The 12,865-nt window shown below is 29.2% G+C and overlaps 1 protein-coding gene across 2 annotated transcripts; it reads right to left on the reverse strand.

Annotated features, from left to right (window-relative positions):
* Window positions 1-4,037: 4,037 nt before the first annotated feature.
* Window positions 4,038-10,008, reverse strand: LOC131661321 (uncharacterized). Of its 2 annotated transcripts, none has more exons than XM_058930826.1 (9): window positions 9,749-10,008; window positions 9,058-9,150; window positions 8,710-8,892; window positions 8,501-8,603; window positions 8,204-8,395; window positions 6,279-7,600; window positions 5,983-6,175; window positions 5,663-5,789; window positions 4,038-4,254 (listed from the first exon to the last, which is right to left on the reverse strand). In XM_058930826.1, the coding sequence occupies exons 1-8, from the start codon at window positions 9,968-9,970 to the stop codon at window positions 5,683-5,685; spliced, it is 2,415 nt and encodes an 804-aa protein (XP_058786809.1). In that variant the 5' UTR covers window positions 9,971-10,008; the 3' UTR covers window positions 4,038-4,254; window positions 5,663-5,682. The 2 variants fall into 2 exon arrangements, with proteins under 2 accessions (XP_058786809.1, XP_058786808.1); XM_058930825.1 differs by lacking the exon at window positions 4,038-4,254 and adding an exon at window positions 5,113-5,325.
* Window positions 10,009-12,865: the final 2,857 nt, after the last annotated feature.

Genomic DNA, 12,865 nt, shown 5'->3' on the forward strand with positions numbered 1-12,865 from the left:
TCCACATTCCTCTTCGGCTTCTGAACCTCATTTTGATTTTCAGAAGCATCCACATTCCTCTTCCTTGAATCTCTATACACATCCACGGGTGCATATGGAATGTCTTTCATTTCAGAGTCACACCAATCTCTTCTTTGTACAACCTGATATACTCCAAAATCACTTCTCAATTATCCAACTTAGATATGACAAGAAAGTCATCAATATAATCAGTTTTGGCACTCCTGATTATCAGACTACCTTCTAACTTCACCACAACCTTCTTACTAATTATCTTCATATTGCATAGAATGGTACCAGACAATATGCTCCCATAGGTTACTTTCAAGTCTTGAGTAGTATTCGTATCCTGTAAATGTTAAATTAATCTGCTATGATGAAAGAGTTCAGAAAGAAGTCTTGCATAAGGCATATTTTTATTTTTATGCTTTTGGCTCTCCTTGATAGCTTCACATAGATTATGGAAGATGTATGCATCCAGATTCAACTACTACTTATTCACCAACAACCAAATGAAATGCTTGTGATCCCAAGAAATTTGATCGGTACTTCCTTCCTTAGGAATCAGACTACTAATCAAGATTCTGAATAGAAGTCTATAAGCAAGAAACATGTTCTTCACTAGCCCATAGTCATCAGCATTTGTGAATGTAGTTGACTTGATCGATTCAGCTTCTTTTCTTCCATCCTTAAATTTCACAACAAACTTTCCTTTATTCCTTACTCCAATAAGTTGAGCAATATGGCTGAGTAAATTGGTCACTTCTACACCCATTACTGCAGATCTAATCTTAACTTCCTTGAACTCCTTCAGACTTATCTTAGCTCTAGACTTCCCTTTCTTGGATTCATCTTCAACTCAACCATCTGAGCTCAGCAGCAATAGCAACTTAATCATATACTTCATCCCTAACCCAGAAATACTTGACAAGGTATGGGTAATTAGGACCATTAAGCATATCAAAGTAGTTCATCAATTTTTGAAACTCAAAATGCTTTTTCAAAGAAAACCCATTTGCAGTGAACGATTCAAAATCAAACATTTGTTTAGTTATTAGCTTGAGATCATCCTCTTTGATGTCCATTGTCCAGGGTTTGATATGAAAAGTCTTTCAATATTCAACAATCATTTCCCAAAATATAATTAAAATAAAATAAAAATAAAATGAAATTTTTCTAATAGAGATGATAAATCGGTGCCTATAATTCTTTTAATATATAAAAATATTTGAATCAATATTATCAATACTATTAATAACTTTATATATAAAAATATTTGAATTAAATGATTTCCGATTGATGTTAAATTTTATAGACATGATCTATATGAAGTTAGCTTACAATCTAACGGTGAATTTTGTTATACGGATATGCGGTAAAAATTTATCGGAGGTGTCACGTGAGTTTATAAATTATAAGCTCAAAAACATACATGTCAAACATAATTCTATTAATAATGAGCATTTTTTTCAAAACTCAATTAGATAATGAGGTTGTTTGATTGTGTTTTATTTTTTAATTTTTAAAAATAATTTTATAAATTAATATTTAAGACCTATTTTTTCATAGAATAATTAATGATTCTAAAAAGTATGAATGACAAAACTTGTTTGATAATTTATTTTAAGAATATGGATTGAAAACTAAAATATAAAAAATACAATAATTAAATTATATTAATTTGATGAATATGTGATAGTAGAAATGATGTAGGCTTAATTATTTATTATATAAAATAGTTTTTATTCGTTGACTCATGTTTTAAAATTTAAGAAATATTTTTTTACAAAGATATATAAGATTCATATAGTATGCATTTACATAACAAAAATATAGTATAGATTTATTCATCTTTTTTATAAATATTTAATACATAATAAAATAAATTGAATAAAAAGAATGACAAATTTGTGTTTTTCATAACAAACTTGTGTTTTCATACATCATAACGGTCTCATTTTTTTTATTAGAACAAATATTATAGCAATTTTTATTATAAATATTACCATTTTATCATTAAAAAAATACCATATACAAAGGTATATAATTATGGGTAATTTTAATGTACATATTCCTAATACTAAATTAAAATATATTAAAATTTTAAATTGTATTTTATCTATAAACTAAAAACCATTTTAATATGATCTATTCAATAAAATTGAGTGATATATAAAACAAAATTAAATTATTTATTATTATTATTAAATTTTAGAGATAATGAAAATTCTTTAATATGATGAATACTTTACCATCATTTATATATATGATTTTTAGCAATATTATGTTAAGAATCAAATTTTAAAAAAAATTGAGTAAGTATAGTTTCTTTCTATTAATATTAGGCCTTATTATTATTAGTAAGGCAGTTATTTTAAAATAAAGATAAAAGTTTTTTAATATAGATTTTTTCTTATTACAAACTCTAACATTTTCATATTTTTAAAAAATTCAATCAATTTAATTATTTTATTATTTGAAAAAAAATGATCTTTATATTGAATTATTTAATTTATTTGGACAATTTTGATTGTGTTTCGCTATAAAACCTTGGCTGAAACATTTCTTTTTATTAAAGATGTTTCTGGTTGTTGCAGTAGCTGGAAGGAAAAAAAAAAAAAAAAAAAAAAAGTTAATTTATGATATTTTGTGTTTGGCTGAAACATTTCTTTTTATTAAAGATGTTTCTGTTGTTGCAGTAGCTGGAAGAAAAAGAAAACAAAAAAAGTTAATTTATGATATTTTGTGTTTGCAGTATATTCTTAAGAGCCAAGATTTCTTTCCACTTTTGAGTTTGATATTTTATGTGATAAAGTAGTAAATGTATTTTCAACCACAAATGAAATTTTGATAATAATAATAGTAATAATATTTGGACAATATTATTTGGACACTATATTTGTTTTGAAAGAAAGTTTTAGCTGTCGATGATTATTATTATTATTATTATTATTATTATTATTATTATTATTATTATTATTATTATTATTATTATTATTATTATTATTATTATTATTATTATTATTATTATTAATTAATAATAATAACAATAATATATTAGAAAAAAGGAATATGAAAGAAAAATAAAATATTGGTAAGTATAAAGAATATCTTAAATAAATCTGACAATGAATTATTAATAACGTAATAGGGAACATACGGTAGTGGTGGTAATTAATTATTGAGATTTATGAGTTAAAAAGAAATAAATAAATTTTAATTGTTATTAACAATAATATTTATTTTATAAATACTCTTAAATATTCAACTATTGCAATAGTATTAATATAATGTCTTCATCTTTTTCTAAAAAAATACATTGTCTTCCTATATTATTAAATATTTTCTGAAATTTATCTAAAACTATCATTTATCTTATCATTTCATATGTAGTACTTGATCATAGTTTATCACAAATCATCTCAATAATTGTGAAATTATCAATAACTGTGAAATTCTTTTAGAAGAATTAAATAAATTTAGAGAGATATAACAATGCATATATTTATAAAAAAGTGGATTGAACATAATCTATAAATAAAACAAAAACAAAACAAAAAAACCTATATAGTATAAGTTGACTAAATATATTTATCATGAAAATATTTTGATTTTAATTAAAAAATTTAATTCAAAAGTAAAAATAATCTACACCAGACTCGCGCATTGGGCAGGGACGGGTTATATTCTAGTTGGTAATTAAGATATAGGATATAGATCATGAAAATAATAGTTTACCACCCAAAGTTATTTCACATTTATGAAGTTTATCATGAAAATATTTTTATTTTAATTAAAAAATTTAATTCAAAAGTATAAAATAATCTACACCGGACCCGCGCATTGGGCGGGTTATATTCTAGTTGGTAATTAAGATATAGGATATAGATCATGAAAATAATAGTTTAGCAGTACCCAAAGTTATTTCACATTTATGAAGTGAGATATTTGTTAAATATTTCCTTCACACAGTTGAGTAGGTATAACCTTGTATATATATTTTTCTATCTGGTAAAAAAAGTTCTAGGATAAAATACTTTCTCAAAGTTGGAGTTTGATATCAATGAACCAAAGTTTAGGGTCCAAGCAGAACCTTTACATATGACAACATTTATAACATTAGACAACAGGACATAATATATTGCCTACAAAGTTACAAGCTCTAGAAACTCCGGATGAAAACCACCTGAGAACATTGGGTTGATGATGACAATTCCATCCCTCTTCAAGCAATGCATAAAATGGATCAAATATCTGTAAGGAGGATATAAGAGTATTTTCAGTAATAATATTCTAATTTTTGTGTATAAAAGATCAATTGTCTAAAGGTTTAGTAAGTGAAGCACAGACAAATAAGAAAAATCTTTCTAGTTCATAATAATTAATAATAAACCAGTATCTATTTAGATCAACACTGTTCAATTCAATGCAACAAAACATCATAAACAGTGGCGTATCCAAGACATTGTAGATAGAATGCAACCGATGCAAATTATTTAAGTTCAAAATCGTCAAAATCTAATGATGGCACGCAAATGTTACGAAATTAAATTGTCTAATGACTATGAAATACAGCGGTTTAAAAAAAGTAAGGTAGGGATAAGTCAACAAATGGCATGAATTTTTAATCATAAATGACTCAACATGTGATGTCATAACAAATGATACACTTGCATATGACAAGACTCAATGAAGAACATGCAATTCTTTAAAAAGCCAAATCCAGAAAGTTGTTATTAATCATTGCTTGCGCTTTCTGCCTATAGAATACCGAACCATTAAGCTCTTCTACAGAATCATTAACCCACTTAGTGGATAAGACTGAGTTGTAGTTGTTGTAGAGTCTTATAAAAAAATTCAAACCCCTAAATCTGAATTCTGAGTGAGATTTGTTACCTTGTTGAGATGTTGTTATGTTCACGGTTGTTAGAGGCATTGCATTGCATGAAGGAAGGAAGTGGAAACTGAACAGAGGAGAGAGAGAGAGAGAGAGAGAGAGAGAGAGAGAGAGAGAGAGAGAGAGAGAGAGAGAGAGAGAGAGAGAGAGAGAGAGAGAGAGAGAGAGAGAGAGAGAGAGAGAGAGAGAGAGAGAGAGAGAGAGAGAGAGAGAGAGAGAGAGAGAGAGGAAGGTTTGCCCAAGAGGAGGAACGAGGAGATGGAGTTTAGTGCATGAGAAAGAGTATCGGCGAGAAGATCAGTGCAAAAAAAAAAAATCCAGAGGGTTCAAAATGCAAAAAAAAAAAAAATAGAGGGTGGCATGTTTAAGTTTTAAGAGTTCAAGGCGTGCAGGTGCACACAATCACCAACACCTAGGTCCGCCAAAGCCTGATTAGATGGTAAGACAAAATCATCAATATCATAAACTCATTCATGTTAAACAATAAATTTTTCACATTCCACATTTTCATTAAACCAATAACGGCAGGAACCTATACACTCTACACATAGCATATTATATTCTTCAACCTTATAAGTTTGAATTGAGTATCCCGTTTATCATGTGGTACAGGCTTTGAAAGGAAATAGTTGACACCAATGAAGTTCCAGAAAATCTAAATTTTCTGTGACCTCTAGCAAATTAGTTTCATTTTATCACCTTTGTTGGTGCTAAATAAAGCCCTTAAATGGGGAAAGGAAGAAAGTGAAAAATACAAAGCATTACCCGATAAAAATGGATTACGATCAGCGCTGATATGGAGAAATATCTTTCGAACCCTTTTCAAAATTTCCAAGTTTATTAACGGCACTACTTGACCCTTCACCTTGATGCAATGCTTTCTTTTTACCTTCTAAGAGAACCAAGCACAAGCAAAGCCACTTATTAATTATTATAATCATTGTATTTATATTTTATGATATCATTATAGAAAGTTAAAGTAAAACAGCTAATGACAAATCTGACTGACTAGTGCAAATAATTAGTGGTGGATGAATGGTAATATGGCAAGCTGGCCACAGAGAAAGAACCATATAGATAGATACCTAGTTTCTCACGTTGTCTATAATGATTCTGGCCACGGCTGGAAAACCTTTCCCTGAAATTGGAATTCAAATTTCGTGGCACATTGTTGGATCTAGAAGCCCTTCCCCTTGAGCTGAAATTCGAATTCCCTGGTCTCTCAGATCTGTAATTTGCATTCTGATGTTTGTTGTAAAGCTCACGGTCATAATATTTCTGCAGAAACTTTAAACATTAGAAACATATTATGTTTAACTGAATCAGCAAAAATGACAGTAAATAGAACATTTGCTGTTGAAAGGGAGAAATAAGTATTAACCTGGTTGTAAACAAGTGGATTTGGCATGAAAGACCCAGTGCCTCCACTAAGTCTGGGAAGCCAAAAAGAAACGCTTTGATTTATGCCTTCATGCGAGTCAGAAGCAAGTGTTGGTGGCATGTCAGGAACTACGGGAGCCACAACGTTCGCAGAACTTGAAGGCTGCCTATTCAAATGATATTGCTCTTGAAAATCCATTGGCAGTTCAAAAATGGGAGGATAAGGCAAAGGCTCTAATGGTTCAATCTCGCAGTATCGCCCATATTGAAGATTTGTCCAATATTTTACAAAATCACCATTAAAAATATCTGAAAATTGGTTCCCTAAATAATGTGAAGCTTCAACATGACTGCTATTGCTGATTGAGAATGGAAATTGTATCTTAGATGAACCAGATGCATATGGTGATTGAAGCGCATGAACATTTAAGGCGTCAGATTCAGCAGTGGTGTTCTCATGCCTGAAGATGTCTGCCTTCTCAATTGATGGACCATGAGTTGGTTTCAGAGGCAAGGATGAGAATCTGGTCTCTGAGGTTGAGTCTGAAGCTGGTGTGTTTTTACAGATTTCTGGGTTCATCACAATACTATCTGTGATTATTACAGCAGGTGGATGAACACTGCCTTGTCCCAAATTTAATGAGCTTCTGCCACGGGGAAACCCTTGTAGTTCCGGAAATTGAACTACATCTAGAGAGCAAGATATGTTTTGTGGCGGTGGTGAAAAAGATGCATCACTTTTTTTCACTCCCAAAAGTGCCTGCAAGTATCCTTTGGACTTGAGACTCGTACAACTTTTCGTAGTACTCTCAAAATGATGCTCTTCCTCTTGCTGCCTCACTGCCTCATTGTTTTTTAAATTTGTACCTTTTACTGCTTCCAGATATTCAATCCTGTTATTTTCAGTCATATTCCCAACACCAGGTTCTTCCTTAGCAGCAGACTGACCCATCAGTGCATGCAAATATCCACTCACCTTAAGAGTACTTCTACTTTCTGAGATATTCAAACAATCAGGCTCTTCCTTATGCAGTCCCATATCTGATAATTGGTTATCAGGCTTTTGGTTATTATATTGAGACTCACGAGAAGCTAGAGCCTGTTCATCCTCAGATTCTTGACGCGCTGACTTTCCAATTTTTTTATTTCTTACATAAAGATTATAAACATTTACATGAATCCAATAACCATTCCCATTTCTATTCCATGTGCTTTTGAAAAAGTAATCAAATTCAGCGATTAAATTCTCATCCGTGCATTCGAGAATTCTCAGTATCCTCTTAGCACCAAAAGCAATTGCATTCTTTATCCTAAAGAAGCTACCTGTAAAGTAGATTATAACCAGGAGATCAGGTAAATTACTCAGAGATACTATAACCAGACATTCAGATATTCAGATAGAAGAAGAAACACAAGTAATTGGAAAAATAAGCCATCTTCTTGAGAAAATACTAGAATTAAAAAACAGGAAAAAAATGATAAAAGAAGTTGAAGAGTGCAATAAAACAACTTCTAATATACCATAGACAGAGCATGAGAGAGAGGCCACACAAATAATCCATCAGCTAGCTTGTATTAACTCTAGATATATAGTTTATTATCCTTGAATTTAAATCTAATTACAGGTCTAAGAGATAATCTAAAACTTGCAATAGTTTGGATCCACATAGATACTACTCAGCTTAATTTAAAGTATGTAAAGACTTTGTTTATCAAAATTCCGTTTGTGGTTGAAAATACATTTACTACTTTATCACATAAAATATCACACTCAAAAGTGGGAAGAAATCATGGCTCTTAAGAATATACTGCAAACACAAAATATCATGAATTAACTTCTTTTTTTCCTTTTTCTTCCAGCTACTGCAACAACAAAAACATCTTTAATAAAAGAAATGTTTTAGCCAAGGTTTTATAGCGAAATACCTTTATTGACGCTACGCCCCAGATTGTTGTAAGCACACAAAGGATCTATAATATCAATATATTTGGTAACAAAATGTTTCTCGTCATTTTCCAGACTGCGCGGCATATTACCGTAACAAGTCTTACAAGCATTAAGAAACAACTCGGTGAGCAGTAAGTCTTGGCCTTGGCAATCTTTTCTTGGAGACTCGGCTATTATGATTTTGAATTCAGAAAAAACAAAGTAAAGGCTATCAGCCATAATGAAGAGATCACGTTATTCTAGAGATATGATACACACAAGAAATTTTCACAAACCTATCATATTAGGAAGTGAGCTTTTGGGCACTGGTCCACTCAAGCTAACACAATAGTTTTCCCAGTCAAATTTACCGAAGAACTCCAGAAATCGAAATAGTACCTAAGATTACGCCAACAATAGTATCACAATAACATGATTTTCTTTTCTTATTTTACATAAGCCACATCAATATTAATCTTTACACCAAAGAAAACAAGTTTTTCACCTGAAGTGGTCCAGCAAAATCATTGTTGTAAAGATTAAATATGTATAATACCAAAATTTCCAACCCATAGGTTGAAAAGAGTCCACTGTTGGAACCCAGGATTCGGCTCTCGTAGTAACACCAAGCCTTTATCAATATCACACTGCGCTTGAACATATGATTATGTCCAATCAAATGATCAACCTGAAACAATAAATTATTTGTTATAGATCTTGCAAATATATATATATATATATATATATATATATATATATATATATATATATATATATATATATATATATATATATATATATATATATATATATATATGCTTGATAATCCCAACTTTCAATAATAGTGTATTACCTCCTCTAAAAAACAAAGTGAACATAAACCACTCAATTGATTGAAAGATATGTCAACCGCAAAACTGTCAATCAAGCACTTTATAACCTTCACCTGACATTGGTCAACAAGAAGAAACACATAAAATGATAGAAACATATATATTTGTATCAATTACAATGCAAGAGCAAATATTTGATATAGGGGAAGGTCAAATGAGAGCAAAAGAGACAATCTCATAACATCATCTTTCATTCTTCCGACTAGTTTACCTCCAAGGTTTTAAAAAATGGTATGTTACCATGAAAACGACCGCGATAAAACGGTATCAGAAGGACAGAAGGTGCTGATACAGATACTATTGTTATTCATCGCTTTTGTAATAAAGAAGAAATTGTGGTTAACTCACATCGCGTCAAACGCAATCACTGTCACAGCACAACACTTACCGACCGAAATCACAAAAGCCTTTACAGGACCGCAACACGACAGCGGTCGTTATTTAAAACCTTGCCTCAAACACAAGTTCACAAATACTACCTAATCCTTTTCGAATTGGCAAATTTCGTACTAAATTTAGAAATCACTAACAATATTCAGATCAGTCATACAACAAACATAGGAAACAAAAACCACAACACAAAACATTGAATTAAAAATAAAAATGCATTGCATTGGATAACACCATAATCAAACTCAACCAATCACATACCTCTGCTTGGACAAGCTTAACCTCTTTAACCCTAAACTCAGCAAACTCATTTTCCTTTTGATTCTGTATGATTTGCAGAATCTCATGAATGGAATTTTCAGGCAAAATTTGTCTGATGCCAAAAACTGTGAGATCAATATCTCCATCAGGTAAGTAAGTCTTCAAAGGCACTGATCCAAATTCAAAAACCTGAAACAAAGAAGAAATCACGTTATTGTTCATACAATTTCAATTATCTTCATCTTCAACCATCAAAGATTCGATACTCACAGTTTAAAAAGTATAAAGAGATTTTGTATAAAGAGATTTTGATGTTTAAGAATTGAAAGTGATAAAAAAAAATCGCATGGAAGAAGGACAATTTCTGCCTTATTTGTTAGGGCAAAATAGGGTAAAAAAAAGAATTTAATGTCTAAGGATTTTTTCAATAGATTATGTTACATAAATAACTATATTTCATTCAATTATTGCCTATACTTAACTGAGATAAAATTAACTAAGATAAATAAAAATAAAATCTATATGCTCAAAAATACAGACATTGATGAAAGACACAAGATTTAAATACATAGATATTTTATGTCGGAAATAAATGAGTATTATTTGAACCCAATAATATTAGCTATTTGATGCATGAGTGAGTGACTGGTTTAAATTTAATGGTTAAAAATTAAGTTTTTTTCATTTTGAATTATAATTTAAAATACATTTAAATAGTTTGATATTGTTCGAATACATTTCAATCCCCAAAATAATAATCAGGAGGGAGGTTAGAATTGACTCTCAAATCGGACTAAACCAAAAAAAAAAAAAATCAATGTATCAAATTGGGAATGCGTCACTTCAATGAATTCAATGAATCTGCATTCACAAAATAGTTAATACTTTATATGATCATTATTATAAAAAAAAAAAATCAATTTTTAAATACATTAAATAATCAATTTATTTGATTTATATAGTTCAAATACATTGATTATTAAATATATAAAAAATATTATTTTTATAATAAAAATTAGAATGAGTATTATGACTGCAGAAAAAACAATTAACAAATAAAAAATGACAGAATCAGATTTTCTAATGTAACAGCATTGACTGTAATGAGAATGACTCTATTGAATTTGGACTAGTCACCAGTTGATAAAAAATGGCAGATTAAAATCATTTTACTGTACAAAATAGAGTTTAAAACTAGAATCGTCCGATCTTAAATCTACGTCTCAGATCTATTACAATCTAAAATTGCAGAAAATTCCCACAACATCGCATCCAAATCGAAAAATGATATCATAAAAAAGGTTACAAATGAAGCATAGTTTTGGTACCTTACAAGGGACATGGCTAGTGATGAGGCCCTTTAAGTAAGAAATAATATTATTTCGAAGTGTTTCTGATTTATGATTCAGTTGAACACATTGAAGCAGCTCTGTGGTTCTATTTTCAACTTGTGACCATCTCTTTCCTTCAACCACCCTAGCAACAAATGTTTTTTCACTAGACAAAAGACCATTTGGAACAAAATTATTGTTCACCATAGTTGATTCTCCTAGATTTACACTTCAAAGATTATAACTTTAATGTCCTGTGTCCTGCTTAAAATAAAGAACTGAGATTATTAATTCGTAAATATTCGTCTCAAAATTAAATAATAAGCTAAACAAATATGTGTAACGTTTTTAGTTGTCGCAATTATCCATGAGATCGACAAATGAAAAGTAATACTCTATCTGACCACACAGTTCAATTGTGACAAAATTTTTATTTATTAGATCTTACTTATATACGATTTAATTGTGATAAATTTCAAACAAATAGTACAAATCGTCTTTAAAGATTGTTCTTTAGTATATTTTATCGGTGAAAAACCATGAAAAAAAACCCAAAATTATAAGAGAAAAGAGGCAGCTCAAATAAGATCTGTTTTCAACAATATGTATAGTCACTAACAAAAAAATTAAAACTTGATTTCAATATTAAAGTTCTGAGACTAAAAAATGGAAGCATGAAGCATATGTGATACATACACGAGCAAATGTAGATCAACATGAAAATGAATAAAAGCAAAAGATTGCAAACAATTTGATGAGAGTGTTAAACATTAAAATATGTCGATTTTTTTTTAGTTTAGAATAGATAATTGAGATTACCTGAAAGTAATATTAAGAACACACCATAAGAATTGAAATATTGATTTGTTAGTCTTGTGGTGTCACCTTTATGAAAAGATATATAAAAGCTAGAACAATTTTGCGGAATTCCAGAATGACAGACACACACATTGATATTTGTGAAATATATTACACTATTTTTGTTTTTATTTTAAATATAAATTCAAAAGTAATATTTTACAAATTTTGACAACTAAAAAAAGTTGAAAAACACTACTTATTTTTAAACGCAAAAAGAAAAAAGACCAAATACATTGGTTAAGGGATATATATCCTAAAAAGGATTTAATATTTATACTTAAAATTAACAAATACCATATTAACTTTTCATTATTTTTGAGATTTTTATTTTTTTTAACAAATATTTATATATTTTTATTTATAATAAATTGAATATTAAATAATTTTCTTTCTTTAATGAGAAAAAACCAAATTTGACTTATGCTTTTCTCTTAATTTTAATTATTTATATGGTAAGTTATTACTTTATATTCATGCATCTAATTATTTTACAAAATTTAAAATAAATTGTTGAAAAAATCTTAAATCCTACGATAATGTTTGTAAAGAGGCTTTATTCCGAGTGACAACTGTCACCTTAAAATACGATTTTTCAAAAATACGTTAAACCAAATTTTAATTTTAATATGATATTAGAGTATATTGATTGAATCATAGATGATTCATCAGCTATATCTACACATCAAGGTCAATAGTTATAAATGTGAGGGGATGTATTAGATAAATTTTAAATCTTATTCTTGGATAAAGATAAAACGTAAAAACATTTTATGTAAATATGCACGCATCCCTTACATTACAACCGGATTTTATATGGATGAGTTATGTGAAATTTTAATTCTGATAAAATATAAAAAATTTAAATTCAAATAAATTATAAAAAAGGGATTAAAAAATAAAAAGATGATCATTTAAAAAAAGGCAA

The sequence above is a fragment of the Vicia villosa genome, linkage group LG3 (assembly GCF_029867415.1).
Source record: "Vicia villosa cultivar HV-30 ecotype Madison, WI linkage group LG3, Vvil1.0, whole genome shotgun sequence".
Lineage (NCBI taxonomy): Eukaryota > Viridiplantae > Streptophyta > Magnoliopsida > Fabales > Fabaceae > Vicia > Vicia villosa.